Source organism: Scyliorhinus canicula, chromosome 15 (assembly GCF_902713615.1).
Source record: "Scyliorhinus canicula chromosome 15, sScyCan1.1, whole genome shotgun sequence".
NCBI lineage: Eukaryota > Metazoa > Chordata > Chondrichthyes > Carcharhiniformes > Scyliorhinidae > Scyliorhinus > Scyliorhinus canicula.
The window spans coordinates 84060460-84077851 of record NC_052160.1 but is presented as its reverse complement, the minus strand read 5'-3'; the positions used below and the strand labels follow the sequence as shown (position 1 = coordinate 84077851).

General features: G+C 50.5%; 1 protein-coding gene across 1 annotated transcript in view; it reads right to left on the bottom strand.

The window, feature by feature from the left end:
• Positions 1-17392, bottom strand: part of LOC119978525 (BTB/POZ domain-containing protein KCTD20-like) — a 183270-nt gene that overhangs the window by 130695 nt on the left and 35183 nt on the right. The window contains exon 2 of the mRNA XM_038820232.1: positions 11036-11190. Within this exon, the coding sequence (XP_038676160.1) occupies positions 11036-11136 (101 nt within the window). The 5' untranslated portion in view covers positions 11137-11190. The remainder of the gene's footprint in view (positions 1-11035; positions 11191-17392) is intronic.

Below are 17392 nucleotides of genomic sequence, written 5' to 3'. Positions count from 1 at the left end.
TCCCCCTCTTAGAACTCCCCCTCCCCCATTGCCCCAAGGCCCTCAAATGGTGCTTGGGTTTCTTCTCCTACTACGCCCAGTGGGTCCCTCAATATGCCCGGGGCTGGTTTAGCTCACCAGCTCGGCAATATGCCAAAGGGGCTGGTTTAGCTCACCAGGCTAAATCGCTGGCTTTTAAAGCAGACCAAGCAGGCCAGCAGCACGGTTCAATTCCTGTACCAGCCTCCCCGGACAGGCGCCGGAATGTGGCGACTAGGGGCTTTTCACAGTAACTTCATTGAAGCCTACTCGTGACAATAAGCGATTTTCATTTTTCATTTCATTTTCATGCGGACAAAGCCCGCCCACTCTTTAAGGCCACACGATTACCCCTGTCAGCTGAGGCACGCCAGGCCTTCAACTGCATCAAGGAGGACATCGCCAAAGCGGCCATGCGGGCGGTGAATGAATCCATTCCAGGTTGAGAGCGACGCCTCAGAGGTAGCTGTAGCAGCCACACTAAATCAGGCAGGGAGACCAGTCGCATTTTTCTCCCGTACCTTCTCCGCTTCAGAACTCCGACACTCCTCAGTCGAGAAAGAAGCACAAGCCATTGTGGAGGCTATTCATTACTGGAGGCACTACCTCGCAGGTAGGAGGTTCACTCTCATCACCGACCAAAGATTGGTCGCCTTTATGTTTGATAACTCGCAAAGGGGCAAAATAAAAAATGATAAATTTCTTTGGTGGAGGATCGAACCCTCCACCTACAGCTATGATATTAAGTATCGACCCGGGAAGCTCAACGAGCCTCCGGATGCCCTATCCCGCGGGACATGCGCCAGCGCGCAGACTGACAGACTGAAAGTCATCCACAACGACCTCTGTCACCCGGGGGTCACCCGGCTCGCCCACTACATCAGAGCCCGAAACCTGCCTTTCTCCAACGAGGAGGTAAAAGCGGTCACCAGGGACTGCCCGATCTGTGCGGAGTGCAAACCGCTATAGACCAGACAGGGTCCACCTGGTCAAGGCTTCTAGGCCCTTTGAACGCCTTGCGATTGATTTCAAAGGGTCACTCCCCTCAACTAACAAGAACGTTTACTTTCTAAACGTCGTAGATGAGTTCTCCCGTTTCCCATTTGGTATCCCATGCCTGACATGACTTCCCACACAGTCATTAGGGCCCTGCATAGCATCTTCACCCTGTTTGGTTTCTCCAGCTACGTGCACAGCGACCGGGGTTCGTCCTTCATGAGCGACGAGCTGCGTCAGTACCTGCTCGACAAGGGCATTGCCTCGAGCACGACTACCAGCTACAACCCCAGGGGGAACGGGCAGGTGGAGAGGGAGAACGCGACGGTCTGGAAGACCGTCCTACTGACCCTCCGGTCTAGAAAGCTCCAAGTCTCCCAGTGGCAGTAAGTCCTCAAAGACGCGATCCACGCTGTTAGGTCCCTCTTATGCACAGCGACCAATCAGACCCCTCACGAGAGGCTCTTCATTTTTTCCAGGGGCACTACCACGAGGTCTCACTTCCGGCATGGCTGAGGACACCGGGCCCGGTACTCCTGAGGAAACACGTCAAGGCACACAAAACCAACCCCCTTGTTGAGAAGGTGCGCCTGCTCCACTCCAACCCCCAGTACGCCTTCGTCGAGTTCCCTGACGGCCGCCAGGACACAGTATCCCTCCGGGATCTGGCACCCGCCGGATCCAGCACCCCCTCTACCCCCACAGAAGGACCCCTCACCCTACACCCCATGCTGCCGCCCCCTCGCGCTCCCGAGCACACGAGCTCGCTCCACCAGTTCCGTGCACCCGCGCCGGCCAGCCCCCAGCGCCCCCAGTCGAACCAGAAGAGTATGAAGCTCGGACACAACCCTCCCTGGAGTCCGCCATTATACCCCAGCACATAACACCCATCCAGCCACCGCAAGAGGCTGCAACCCCGGTGCACCGCAGATCACAGCGGACAGTTCGACCACCGGACAGACTTACTTTGTAGACCACCACCCCCGCCGGATTTGATTTTTTTGCAGGGGGTGAATGTGGTGAATGTAACGTAGTAATTCACACTGTATTTACCAATACCATTGTAAGCGCAGTAGCGTTATCCGACCACTAGGGGGGAGTAGCTCTGGGAATGCTCAGGAGTTTGTACAGGGCTCCACTCTTGGCTCCGCCCACGACTCCTCCGCCTTGACTGCTGTATAAATAACCGTGTCCAGAGCCAGCCAGCAGTTCATCGAGAGTTCAACGGGTAACAGGCAGGCTCTGTAGTAAGTAGATTAAAACCACTGTTCATATCTTAAAGCACGTGTCTCGTGAATTGATGGTTCCATCACTCCCCGAACAGGCGCCGGAATGTGGCGACTAGGGGCTTTTCACAGTAACTTCATTGAACCCTACTCGTGAAAATAAGCGATTTTCATTTTAATTTCATATTCATTCTGTAGTTACACAGCGAGTAACCCTTATCCTAAATATTCATTCTGTAGTTACACAGCAAGTAACCTTTACCCTGCTGAGTAAGACCACAAGACATAGGAGCAGAATTAGGCTACATGGCCCATTGAGTCTGCTTCACCATTCAATCATGGCTGATATGTTTCTCGTCCCCATTCTCCTGCCTTCTCCCCATAACCCCTGATCCCCTTATTAATCAAGAGAGTGTTCATCTCTGTCGTAAAGACACTCAGTGATTTGGCCTCCACAGCCTTCTGCGGTAATGAGTTCCATAGATTCACCATCCCCTGACTGAAGAAATTCCTCCACATTTCTGTTTTAAAGGATTGTCCCTTCAGTCTGAGGATGTGTCCTCGGGTTCCAGTTTCTCCCACTAGTGGAAACATCCTGTCCATGTCCACTCTATCCAGCCCTCTCAGTAATCTGTAAATTTCAATAAGATCCCCTCTCATCCTTCCAAACTCCAATGAGTACAGACCCAGAGTCTTCAACCGTTCCTCATTTGACAAGCTCTTCATTCCGGGGATCACTCTTGTGAACCTCCTCTGGACCCTTTCCAAGGCCAGAACATCCTTCCTTCATACAGGGCCCAAAACTGCTCACAATACTTCAAATGGAGTCTGACCAGAGCCTTATACAGCCTCAGAAGTACAACCCTGCTCTTGAATTCTAGCTCTCTGGACATAGCAGATTAATATGTAAAGTTAAGGGTAGCGTCTTGAGATGGATAGAAAGCTGGTTAGCAGACAGGAAGCAACTAGTTGGAATAAATGGGTCTTTTTCTGATTAGCAGGCAGTGACTAGTGGAGTACCGCAGGGATCTGTGCTAGGATCCCAACTGTTCACATTATATCTTAATAATTTGGATGAGAGAACTAAATGTATTATCTCCAAAGTTGCAGATGATACAAAGTTAAGTGGGAGGGTGAGCTGTCAGGAGAATGCAGAGATGCTTCAGTGGGATTTGGACAGGTTGAGTGAGTGGACAAGTGGGTGAGTAGACAGGGTAGATTCAGAAAGAATGTTCCTGATGGTGGAGGAGTCCAGAACCAGGGGTCATGGATTGAGGATATGGGGTAAACCATTTAGGACTGAGTTGAGGAGAAATTTCTTCACCCAGAGTGTGGTGAATCTGTGGAATTGGCTACCAGAAAGTAGTTGAGGCCAAATCGTTGGGCAATTTCAAGAATGAATTAGATATAGCCCTTGGGGCTAAAGGGATCAAGGGATATGGGGGGCAAGGCGAGATCAGGGTACTGAACTTGATGATCAGCCATGATCATAATGAATGGCGGAGCAGCTCGAAGTACCAAATGGCCTCCTCCTGCTTCTATTTTCTATGTTTCCACAAATTCTTTTCACGGCTTTTTGGAGGTCAAATGTTTTTAAATTTACTGACAGGATGTGGGTGTTGCTGGTTGGTCTGCATTTAGAACGATACAGCGCAGTACAGGCCCTTCGGCCCACAATGTTGCACCGACATGGGAAGTCAAAAACTAAAGGCCATCTAACCTTCACTATGCCATTATCATCCATATGCTTATCCAATAAACTTTTAAATGCCCTCAATGTTGGCGAGTTCACTACTGTTGCAGGTAGGGCATTCCACGGCCTCACCACTCTTTGCGTAAAAAACCTACCTCTGACGTCTGTCCTATATCTATTACCCCTCAATTTAAGGCTATGTCCCCTCGTGCTAGCCACCTCCATCCGCGGGAGAAGGCTCTCACTGTCCACCCTATCTAACCCTCTGATCATTTTGTATGCCTCTATTAAGTCACCTCTTAACCTTCTTCTCTCTAACGAAAACAACCTCAAGTCCATCAGCCTTTCCTCATAAGATTTTCCCTCCATACCAGGCAACATCCTGGTAAATCTCCTCTGCACCCGTTCCAAAGCTTCCACGTCCTTCCTATGAGGCAACCAGAACTGTATGCAATACTCCAAATGCGGCCGTACCAGAGTTTTGTACAGCTGCAACATGACCTCATGGCTCCGGAACTCAATCCCTCTACCAATAAAGGCCAACACACCATAGGCCTTCTTCACAACCCTATCAACCTGGGTGGCAACTTTCAGGGATCTATGTACATGGACACCGAGATCCCTCTGCTCATCCACACTACCAAGAATTTTACCATTAGCCAAATATTCCGCATTCGTGTTATTCTTTCCAAAGTGAATCACCTCACACTTCTCTACATTAAACTCCATTTGCCACCTCTCAGCCCAGCTCTGCAGCTTATCTATGTCCCTCTGTAACCTGCAACATCCTTCCACACTGTCTACAACTCCACCGACTTTAGGGTCGTCTGCAAATTTACTCACCCAACCTTCTGTGCCCTCCTCTAGGTCATTTATAAAAATTACAAACAGCAACGGCCCCAGAACAGATCCTTGTGGTATGCCACTCGTAACTGAACTCCATTCTGAACATTTGCCATCAACCACCACCCTCTGTCTTCTTTCAACTAGCCAATTTCTGATCCACATCTCTAAATCACCCTCAATCCCTAGCCTCCGTATTTTCTGCAATAGCCGACCATGGGAACCTTATCAAACGCTTTACTGAAATCCATATACACCACATCAACTGCTCTACCCTTGTCTACCTGTTCAGTCACCTTCTTAAAGAACTCGATATGGTTTGTGAGGCATGACATACCCTTCACAAAACCATGCTGACTATCCCTAATCATATTATTCCTATCTAAATGATTATAAATCGTATCTCTTATAATGCTCTCCAAGACTTTACCCACAACAGACGTGAGGCTCACCGGCCTATAGTTACCGGGGTTATCTCTACTCCCCTTCTTGAACAAAGGGACCACATTTGCTATCCTCCAGTCCTCTGGCACTATTCCTGTAGCGAATGATGACCTAAAAATCAAAGCCAAAGGCTCAGCAATCTCTTCCCTGGCTTCCCAGAGAATCCTAGGATAAATCCCATCAGGCCCCGGGGACTTATTTATTTTCACCTTGTCCAGAATTGCCAACACTTCTTCCCTACGCACCTCAATGCCATCTATTCTAATAGCCTGGGTCTCAGCATTCTCCTCCACAGCATTATCTTTTTCCTGAGTGAATACTGACGAAAAGTATTCATTTAGTATCGCGCTTATCTCCTCAGCCTCCACACACAACTTCCCACCACTGTCCTTGACTGGCCCTACTCTTACCCTAGTCATTCTTTTATTCCTGACATACCTATAGAAAGCTTTTGGGTTTTCTTTGATCCTACCTGCCAAAGAATTCTCATGTCCCCTCCTTGCTCGTCTTAGCTCTCTCTTTAGATCCTTCCTCGCTTCCTTGTAACTATCAAGTGCCCCAACTGAAACTTCACGCCTCATCTTCACATAGGCTTCCTTCTTCCTCTTAACAAGAGATTCCACTTCTTTGGTAAACCACGGTTCCCTCGCTCGACCCCTTCCTCCCTGCCTGACTGGTACGTACTTATCAAGAACACGCAATAGCTGTTCCTTGAACAAGCTCCACATATCCAGTGTGCCCAACCCTTGCAGCCTACTTCTCCAACCTACACATCCTGAGTCATGTCTAATGGCATCATAATTGCCCTTCCCCCAGCTATAACTCTTACCCTGCGGGGTATACTTGTCCCTTTCCATCACTAACGTAAAGGTCACCGAATTGTGGTCACTGTCTCCAAAGTGCTCACCTACCTCCAGATCTAACACCTGGCCTGGTTCATTACCCAAAACCAAATCCAATGTGGCCTCGCCTCTTGTTGGCCTGTCAACATGTTGTGTCAGGAAACCCTCCTGCACACATTGTACAAAGAACGACCCATCTAAGGTACTCGAACTATATCTTTTCCAGTCAATATTTGGAAAGTTAAAGTCTCCCATAACAACTACCCTGTTACTTTCGCTCTTTTCCAGATTTATTTCCCATCCCTTCAGAAGGGGGTGATGAATTGCCTTCCCGAACCGTTGGAGTCATTGAAGTGTAGGTACACCCACTGTGCTGTTAGGGAGGGAATTCAAGGATTTTTCCCCAGTGACAGCGAAAGAGTGGCAATATATTTCCAAGTCAGGGTGGTGAGTGATTTGGAGGGGAACCTCCAGGTGGTGGGGTTCCCAAGTACCTGCGGCTCTTGTCCATCTAGATGGTAGTGGTCATGGGTTTGGAAGGTCTTGTCTAAGGACCTTGGTGAGTTACTGCAGTGCATCTTGTAGATGGTACACATGCCTGCCACTGTTTGTCGGTGGTGGAGGGTTTGAATGTTTGTGGAAGGAGGAGCAATCAAGCAGGCTGCTTTGTACTGGATAGTTTTGAGCTTCTCGAGTGTTGTTGGAGCTGCACTCATCCAGGCAAGTGGTGAGTATTTCAATACACTCCTGACTTGTGCCTTGTAGATGGGGGCCTTAGACCTGCCATGGTGGCCACGGTATTTTATTATGGCTAGTCCTGTTCAGTTTCTGATCAATGGTAACCCCAGGATGTTGATTGTGGGGGATTCAGCGATGTAATGCCATTGAACGTCAAGGGGCGATAGATAGATCCTCTCTTGTAGGAGATGGTCATTGTCTGACACTTATGTGCTGCAAATGTAACTTGCCACCCCAAGCCTGGATATTGTCCAGGTCTTGCTGCATTTAGATTTGGACATGGACTGTTTCATTATCTGAATGGTGCTGAACGTTGTGCAGTCATCCACAAACATCCCCACTTCTGACCTTATGAAGGCAGGGAGGTCATTGATGAAGCAGCTGAAGATGGTTGGGCCTAGGATCCTACTCTGAGGAACTCCTGCAGTGCTGTCCCAGAGCTGAGATGATTGACCTCCAACCACCACAACCATCTTCCTTTGTGCCAGGTTAGACTCCAACCAGTGGAGAGTTTCCCCCCTGATTCCCATTGACCAGTTTAGCTAGGACTCCTTGATGCTATACTCAGTCTAATGCTGCCTTGATATCAAGGGCAGTCACTCTCACCTCACCTCTGACATTCAGCTTTTGTCGCTGTCGTTTCCGGTGCCTAGTTCGATGCCGGGCTGTTCGTCCGGTTTCATTCCTTTTTTGTGTTTTGGTGGCAGGAATCAGGCTCCCAATTGCTCTGGGGATAGTGGGAATATATCTGCGACTGTCCTTCCTCTCCATAATGGGGTGTGAAAATTGCCAATGTGAAAAGAGTGACCTTGCTCTATTGTGGTTGCATTCATACTCATCCCAGGTAGCCAGATTTTTCTGGCAATTAATCCTCCCAGGAACACCCTCGCCTCCATTATTCCTCAAGCTACCAAGCTCAGCTCTCAGCTCCAAGGTGCGGGGGGTGCGCAACGGTAGCACAGTGGTTAGCACTGTTGCTTCACAGCTCCAGGGTCCCAGGTTCGATTCCCGGCTTGGGTCACTGTCTGTGTGGAGTTTGCACTTTCTCCCCGTGTCTGCGTGGGTTTCCTCCGGGTGCTCCAGTTTCCTCCCACAGTCCAAAGATGTGCCGGTTAGGTGGATTGGCCATGGTAAATTAGTGTCGAAAAAGGTTGGGTTAGGTGGGGTTACTGAGTTGCGGGGATTGGGTGGGGGTGTGGGCTTGGTAGGGTGCTCTTTCCAAGAGTCGGTGCAGATCGATGGGCTGAATGGCCTCCTTCTGCACTGGAAATTCTATGAAATTCTATAAGGTCTAATTGCACTGGTCAATCACAATGATGACACATTTTGAAGTGTTTTGGGGTGTCCTGCAGTTGTCAACGGTGCTATGGAAATGCAAATTCTTTCTCTAGTGAAAGCAATACACGGGCCAGAATTCTCCAGCCATTGCGATTCACTTTTCCCGCCAGAGATTCCTGGCAATGAGGGGCTATTTCAATGGGATATCCCATTGACAGATGGAAGGAGTACAGAATCCCGCCGCTAGCAAACGATGCGTCTCGGAGAAACACAGGGCTGGAGGAACGGAGAATCCCACCCATTCTACCTTCCACATAATGTGCTCTTCAATGCCACCTACCAGTAACAATCAGCACTTCTCCACACTCCTAGGTTCCAGCCTCTGACAGTGCAGCTTTCCCCTAGTACTCACCTTCTGACAATGCAGTACTCCCTCAGTACTGATCCTTCCACAGTGCAGCACTCACTCAGTGCTCACTTTCTGACAGTGCAGCACTCCATCAGTACTGATCCTCCCACAGTGCAGCACTCCCTCAGTACTGACCCTCTGACAGTGCAGCACACATCAGTACTGACCTTCTGACAGTGCAGCACTCCCTCATTGCTCACTTTCTGACAGTGCAGCACTCCCTCAGTACTGACCCTCTGACAGTGCAGCACTCCCTCAGTACTGACCCTCTGACAGTGCAGCACTCCCTCAGTACTGACCCTCTGACAGTGCAGCACTCCCTCAGTACTGACCTACTGACCTTTTGACAATGCAGCACTCCTTCAGTACTGACTCTGATAGTGCAGCACTCCCTCAGTACTGACCATCTGACAGTGCAGCATTCGCTCAGCACTGACCATCTGACAGTGCAGCATTCCCTCAGCACTGACACCAACAGTAATGCACTCCCTCAATACTAACCCTCTGACAATGCAGCACTCCCTCAGTACTGACCCTCTGACAGTGCAGCGCACATCAGTACTGACCTTCTGACATTGCAGCACACATCAGTACTGACCTTCTGACAATGCAGCACTCCCTCAGTACTGACCCTCTGACAGTGCAGCACTCCATCAGTACTGACCTTCTGACAGTGCAACACTCCCTCAGTACTGACCCTCTGATAATGCTGCACCATCAGTACTGACCTTCTGACAGTGCAGCACTCCCTCAGTACTGACCCTCTGACAGTACAGCACTCCCTCAGTACTGACCTTCTGACAGTGCAGCACTCCCTCAGTACTGACCCTCTGACAGTACAGCACTCCCTCAGTACTGACCCTCTGATAATGCTGCACTCCATCAGTACTGACCCTCTGACAGTGCAGCACACATCAGTACTGACCTTCTGACAATGCAGAAATCCCTCAGTACTAACCCTCTGACAGTGCAGCACTCCCTCACTACTGACGCTCTGACAGTGCAGCACTCTCTCAGTACTGACCCTGTGACAGTGCAGCACTCCCTCAGTACTGACCTACTGACCTTTTGACAATGCAGCACTCCCTCAGTACTGACTCTGATAGTGCAGCACTCCCTCAGTACTGACCCTATGACAGTGCAGCATTCCCTCAGCACTAACCATCTGACAGTGCAGCATTCCCTCAGCACTGACCCCAACAGTAATGCACACCCTCAATACTAACCCTCTGACAATGTAGCACTCCCTCAGTACTGACCCTCTGACAGTGCTGCACTTCCACAGTTCTGACCCTCTGACAGTGCTGCACTCCCTCAGTACTGACCCTGTGACAGTGCAGCATCCCCTGTGCTGACCCTCTAACAGTGCAGCATTCCCTCAGTAATGACCGTCAGTACAGCATTCCCTCAGTACTGACCCTCAGTTAGTGCAGCACTCTCTCAGTACTGACTCTTTAATCATGGCAGCTCTCCCTCAGTACTGAGTCTCTGACAATATAGCGCTCCCTCAGTACTCACTCTAACAGTGCAGCACTCCCTCAGTTCTGACCCTTTGACAGTGCAGCGGAGTACTCCCTCAATACTGACCCTTTGACAGTGTAGCACTCTCTCAGTACTGACCCTCTAACAGTGCAGCACTCCCTCAGTTCTGACCCTTTGACAGCGCAGCGGTGTACTCCCTCAATACTGACCCTCTGACAGTGTAGCACTCTCTCAGTACTGACCCCCATTGATCCTTAGCCAGCACTCCTCTCATACCTACACAATTGGTTTTGTTCAAGATTCTTATTTTGAACGAGTATGTTGTGAACATAAATATCCCGCAGGAAGGGTGCAGATCATTAATCTACACAACAGAAAAGCTAACAGTTGGACTATGTACATAGATAAGTGGATGACGCCTGCTGCTCCATCTTAATGTTTAACTGGTGGTTTTGTAAGGAGAAACTGAGTGACTAACACAAAGCGCCCCCAACTGCAGTAACCACTGTACTAATAGGGGCATGTACTTACTGCAAAATGAATTCTATCATAGACATCACACATGCCCCATCCCAGAAACTGGCTGCACAACTTTAAAATGGTGTCTCCTCATGTGCTGGCCTGGGAAATGGGAGGGAGGGCATGGATTCCACAGCAAAGACATCATGCTTTGCATGAAAGATTTCACTTTCTGTGATCATTCAAACTTTTTTTTAAATTCACAGGGGATGGAACTTTAATTTTGGGAAAATTTGTTCTGTCGACATATAAAATGTTGGCAGTACCATGTCTTAATTCAGTCATTTCTGCAGTCAGTCATAGATTGGGGTAATGTCCAGGCTTGGGCGGATATGTTGTAGGGGGAAGAGATCAGGGAATTGTGACATGGGTGTAGTTTGGGGGCGGGGGGGGGGGGGGGGGGGGGGGTGGAAGAGGATGCAGGAAGTTGTAGGACGGAGGATATTCTAGAAGGGCTGTGCCTATTTTGCCATCATCTTTTAATAAAAACAAATTGCCATCAGCATTTTCATGAGAATCCTCAGTCTCTTTATTACTGGGCCCTTACCTTGCGTGTTTGGAGTATCTGCAGTGGCGACGAGTCACCTCCCTCATCCAAAGTTCCCTGTCACTACTGTCACTATCACTGGACCAAGAGTCCTCAGTCATCCCCTCACAGTTCCAGCAGACAGCAAATCTCAGCAGGTCCCATACACAGAAAACCTATGGGTATAAAGCAGTAGAATGTTTAAAGGTGTCTACCATTTAGTTAGCAGCAACCTCCTGCCTTTACAATGTATATAAAAAGCAAGGTGTTCCACACAGGTGATTTTGGATGTTAAGGAGCAAGAACTGGCCTCAGGAGTTAGCTCATTTGAGCACCACTCAGTGACTATGCTAGACATCGCATGTGTGGGTAAGGGAACCAGCAAGCAGACAGAGTTGGAGAAAACTATTACCTACACAGAGTCCCAGTTTGTGTGAGCCCCCGGAGCAGGCCAAGCTGAATAGTAAGGGAGCTCTTTGCTGTGATAAAAGGGAATGGTTATTTTTTATGAATGGACAAGCTCCCAGGAGGAACTGAAGCACAGTTGCTGCGCAGTCAATGAAGTGAGGGAAACTCGCACAGCGCCCAAGACCCAATGCTGCAAAATTCAATAGTCACTCCCACGTGATGTGGCCATCTTAGTGGTTGTGTCGTTCTTCACTGTGTTGTGTCATTCAAATTCCAACTGTCCATTTGTAAGCAGTGCACAGGTGGCCTTTAATCAACAGGAGCAGCCTGAAGTCACAGTACGACTAGGAACAGATACACACAGTTGTACAAGGTGAATTTGTGGGGGCGGAGGCATTCTAAGCTTATGGGGAAAGATCACTTTACAGAAAGGTGCAATTGGGTAGGTATACTAAGGCTAGCCCCTGATTTGAAAACACAGGGTTAACATGTCCTCTTGTGCCCACGTTTTTGTTTTGAACTATCCTTTGTTCTCCAGTTACAAACAGATCACTTCAATACTAACCTGGATGGTACAATCAAAAACAACTACTCCCATTGCAACGCACCTTTACAAAATAAATCTCATGTGACCTGCGTTTGTTGGAGGTTGCTATTGGTGACTTGATTAAAGAGGGGGGAGGGGGGAGTTATGAAAGGGCAAAAAACATAGTTTTATTGAAGAAGGAAAATTGAGTCTGAGAGATGAAGCCCTGAACTGGGATGGATTGGCTACATATTTGTTCCATGGCCACTGGTTCATGCACTGCTGTCATTCAACATCTGTCACAGTGAGTGTCCAGGAACAGATGTACTCTGCCTACAGGAAGGTTTCTTAGTTCAGGAAGGTCTGAACTCATTGCCCCAGACTAGAGTCCTAATCCTCAATTTGTCCGGGATTACACACTAATCTCGAGGACACTAATGTCAGAAACCTAGAAGTATCACCGGAGCTGGAGCGGGCGGGTGGGCAGGCGGGTGGGGGGGGGGGGGGGGTTGTGCTCTCATTTACCTTGACAATTTTGATTGTTTATTATAAAACCACCTGGAGATAGGATACGGGCTTGTTGACCAGGTGAGACTGAGAGACGGAACCTCCAGGAATTTGCCCAATCAGTGTAATTTTCAAAAACTGTGCCAGCCTCCCCGGGCAGGCGCCGGAATGTGGCGACTAGGGGCTTTTCACAGTAACTTCATTGAAGCCTACTCGTGACAATAAGCGATTTTCATTTTCATTCATTTTCAGAGGCTCCTGTATTGATGCAGAAATCACAGCGACAGATCGACATGTAATCAACAGGAAACACTTCCATTTTCCAGCACGTCCCAGGTCAATGCCCCCCCCCTCCCCTAGTTAACTCAACAGAGGCCATTTGGCCCTTCGTAATAGCTCTGTTGTTCAGTAGGATAATGTTAGAATTTGTTTTTGAAAACAAATCAAGTTCTGTTTGAAAATTATGGGTGTGCTTACGAGTGATAGCCTAGATTATTTGGAGTTTAGAAGAATGAGAGGCGATCTTATTAAAGCGTGTAGAATACTCAAGAGGGTTTGACAGAGTAGATGCTGAGTTTGTTTTCTAGTTGGAGTCCAGAACACTGGGGCTCAGGGGAAGAGATTGCTTCATTCATAAGGGTTATGAATTGTGGGAATATTCTCTACCTCAGAGGACTGTGGATACTCCATCATTGACTATATTCAAGGCAGAGGTTGATACATTTTAGAGCACAAGTCCCACCGTATGAATGTATGTCGCTTCTAGCAGCCGTAAATGAGTTCCACTGATTATCTCATCTCATTATCTTCTGTTCCTTCCTAATCCACAACTGTGCGTGTTTGCAGGTCAGAAAATGCAAAAATAGACTTCCGGTGGCGGCAATGACGTAGGAAGCCGCATATTTGGGAGCTCCTGTTTCAAACAAACCTATCGGCTCTTTTTAGAGCCCAAAACGGAATTTTTTCGACATCTCCCGGTGGGAGAAGGTGTGCTGATCGACTTTCTCCGCGTTTCATGACTCGAACTCGGAGTGGAAAGGGGGAAAAAACGGCAGCAGCTCCCCAGAAAAAACGGGGGAAGGAATCCAAGATGGCGGCCGACGGATCACCAGAGGGGTGGAAGCAGTGGGCCCAGGAGCAGCAAGCTGCTCTCCTGCGCTGTTTTGCAGATTTCAAGGCTGAGGTACTGAGCTCTCTGCAGGAAACGAACAAAAGGCTCTCGGAGATTCAGACGACTCAGGGTGCTGCCATCAAGGCGTTGCAGACGCAGGCCACTGAACGAGAGGAGGAGGGCGTGGTCCTCGTGAGTAAGGTGGAGGGGCACGAGGCACTCCACAAGAAGTGGCAAGACCGCTTCGAGGAGCTTGATCACCGCATGAGGTGGAAAGATCTGCGGATCTTGGGCCTTGCGGAGGGGCTAGAGGGGTCGGATCTGACAACCTACGTGGCTACGATGCTGAACTCACTAGTGGGGGCCGGATCTTTCCATCTGCTCCTGCAGCTGGAGGGAGCCCACAGGGTAATCTCCAGGAGGCCTAAGGAGAATGAACCCCCGCGTGCGGTGCTGGTGAGGTTCCACCGGTTCAGTGATCGGGAGTGTGTGCTGCGCTGGGCCAAGAAGGTGAAGAGCAGCAACTGGGAGAATGGGGTAGTACGGATCTACCAGGATTGGAGTGCGGAGGTGGCTAAGCGGCGGTCCGGGTTTAATCGGACGAAAGAGGTACTCTACAAGAAGAAGATAAAGTTCGGAATGTTGCAGCCTGCGCGCCTGTGGGTAACTTATTTGGCCCGGAATTATTATTTTGATTCCCCGGAGGAGGCTTGGGCCTTCGTGCGGACGGAGAAACTGGACTCGAACTAGGGGCTGGGGGTTGCGGGGTCAGTTGTAATACTTTATTGCTGGTTTCTGCTGTTGCTGTGTTCTCTTTTTCTGTACTTTTGTAATTTTGATATGGTTATTTATTGGGGTGTTGTTCTTTTTTTGTTGTGGGGCATTGTTTGAGTTTTGTATCTTGCGGGGAGGGTTGGGGGGGTTTGTTGTATTCTATATCGGGTTGGGGGTATGGAGTGGGGCTGGTATTTGGGAGCTGCGTCAGAAGGGTGTGGTGGGGCAGTGCGAAAGCGCGGGCTTTCCTCTGGTTTCCCGCGTTGCGGGGCTGGGGGGTGGAGACGATGACGATGGGGCTGACGATGACGCTGGTTCTTCCCCGTGCTGGAGCGGTGCCTGGAGGAGGGATAGGATGGGGGATGATCCCACTTTGGGAGGGGTCGGGTTATTGGCGGGGGTTTCCGGGGTCAGCAGAAGTTAGCTGACCCACGGAAGTACAATGGAGGACGGTTCGTGGCTAGGAGGGTTCCTAGCCTGGGGGGAGAGGGAGGGGGGGAAAGGGGAATACCGGGTTGCTGCTGGCAGGGTCAGGAAGGAGCTGGTGGGGGCCGGGGGGACAGAGGTGAGGTGTTGTCGCTGTGGGGACTTGGTAAGGCGGATGTGCTGGCCTGGGGCGGGCAGTCGACGGGCTATGGCTAGTGGACGGGGGATGGGGGCGGGACGCCCTCTGATCCGCTTGGTCACCTGGAATGCGAGAGGATTGAATGGGCCGGTGAAGCGGTCGAGGGTACTTGCTCATCTGAGGGGGCTAAAGGCAGATGTGGCAATGCTTCAGGAGACCCACCTGAAGGTGGTGGCCAGGTCCGTCTGAGGAAGGGGTGGGCGGGGCAGGTTTTCCACTCTGGGTTGGATGTGAAGAACCGGGGAGTGGCGATTCTGGTGGGGAAAAATGTGTCGTTTGAGGCATCTGAGGTGGTGGCGGATAAGGGGGGTAGGTATGTTAGGGTTAGGGGCAGGCTACAAGGAGAGAAGGTGGTGCTTGCGAGTGTGTATGCCCCAAATTGGGACGATGCGGGCTTTATGAGGCGTATGCTAGGACGGGTCCCGGATCTAGAGGCGGGACGTCTGATTATGGGGGGGATCTTCAATACGGTGTTGGATCCTTCACTGGATCGGTCCAGCTCTAGGATGGGTAGGAGGCCGGCGGCGGCCAAGGTACTGAGAGGGTTTATGGACCAGATGGGAGGGATGGATCCATGGAGGTTTGTGAGGCCGAGGGCACGGGAGTACTCTTTCTTCTCCCACGTACATAGGGTCTACTCTCGGATAGACTTCTTCGTGGTGAGCAGGGGACTGATTCCGAGAATGGAGGAGGCCGAATATTCGGCCATTGCAATCTCCGACCACGCTCCGCATTGGATAGAGTTGGAGATGGGGGAGGTGCGGGACCAGCGCCTGTTGTGGCAGTTGGATGTGGGGTTGTTGGCGGAGGAGGAGGTGTGTAGGAGGGTCCGGGCAAGTATTGAGGGGTACCTCGAGGTGAATGATACGGGGGAGGTCCAGGTGGGGATGGTCTGGGAAACCCTGAAGGCAGTGATTCGTGGGGAGCTGATATCCATCCGGGCACACAGGGAGAGGAGCGAGAGGAGTGAGAGGGATAGACTGGTGGGAAAGATGCTGGAGGTAGACAGGCGGTACGCAGAGGCACCAGAGGAGGGACTGTTGGGGGAGAGGCGCAGCCTACAGGCTAAATTTGATTTGCTGACCACTAGAAAGGCGGAGGCACAGTGGAGGAAGGCACAAGGGGCAGTGTACGAACATGGTGAAAAGAAGAGTAGGATGCTGGCTCATCAGCTCCGCAAGCGGGATGCGGCTAAGGGAATTGCTGGAGTGAGAGACAAGAGTGGGAATGTGGTGCGGAAGGGGGTAGAGGTGAATGAGGTCTTCAAGGACTTTTACGGGGAACTGTACCGGTCGGAGCCAACAGTGGAGAGGAGGAGAATGGAGAGGTTCCTCGACGGGCTTTCTTTCCCGAAGGTGCAGGAGGAGCAGGTGGAGGGGTTGTGTGCGCCGATTGAGCTGGAGGAGCTAGTTAAGGGGATCGGGCAGATGCAGTCAGGGAAGGCACCGGGGCCGGATGGGTTCCCGGTGGAATTTTATAAAAAGTTTGTGGACCTAGTGGGCCCCTTGCTGGTGCGGACACTTAATGAAGCGTGGGAAGGGGGGACTTTGCCCCCGACGATGTCGCGGGCGCTGATTTCGTTAATCTTAAAGAGGGACAAGGACCCCCAGCCGTGTGGTTCATACAGGCCCATATCTCTCCTCAATGTGGATGCCAAGGTGCTGGCAAAAATCCTGGCCACCAGGATAGAGGACTGTGTGCCAGGGGTTGTACACAAGGACCAGACAGGGTTTGTGAAGGGAAAGCAGCTGAACACGAATGTGCGGAGATTGTTGAATGCCATCATGATGCCGGCGATTGAGGGGGAGGAAGAGATAGTGGTGGCGCTGGATACAGAGAAGGCCTTCGATAGAGTGGAGTGGGGGTACTTATGGGAGGTGTTGGGGAGGTTTGGATTTGGTGAAGGGTTTATTAGATGGGTGAGGCTGCTATATGAGGCCCCGATGGCGTGTGTGGCCACGAATGGGAGGAGGCCGGCTTTACCGAGGGACCAGGCAGGGTTTCCCCCTGTCCCCCTTGTTGTTTGCATTGGCAATCGAGCCGTTGGCGATGGCGTTGAGGGATTCAGGGAGGTGGAGAGGTTTGGTGCGAGGTGGGGAGGAACATAGGGTGTTGTTGTATGCCGATGACCTGTTACTGTATGTGGCGGACCCGGTGGGAGGGATGCCGGGGGTGATGGAGATGCTAGCTGAGTTTGGGACCTTTTCAGGTTATAAACTAAATTTAGGCAAGAGTGAGGTGTTTGTGGTGCACCCTAGAGACCAGGAGGAAGGAATTGGTAGGCTCCCGCTTAGGAGGGCAGGGGAGAGTTTTAGGTACCTGGGGGTGCAGGTGGCCAGGAACTGGGGGACTCTTCACAAGCATAATTTCATCAGGCTTGTGGATCAGATGGAAGAGGAGTTCAAGAGGTGGGACATGCTGCCATTG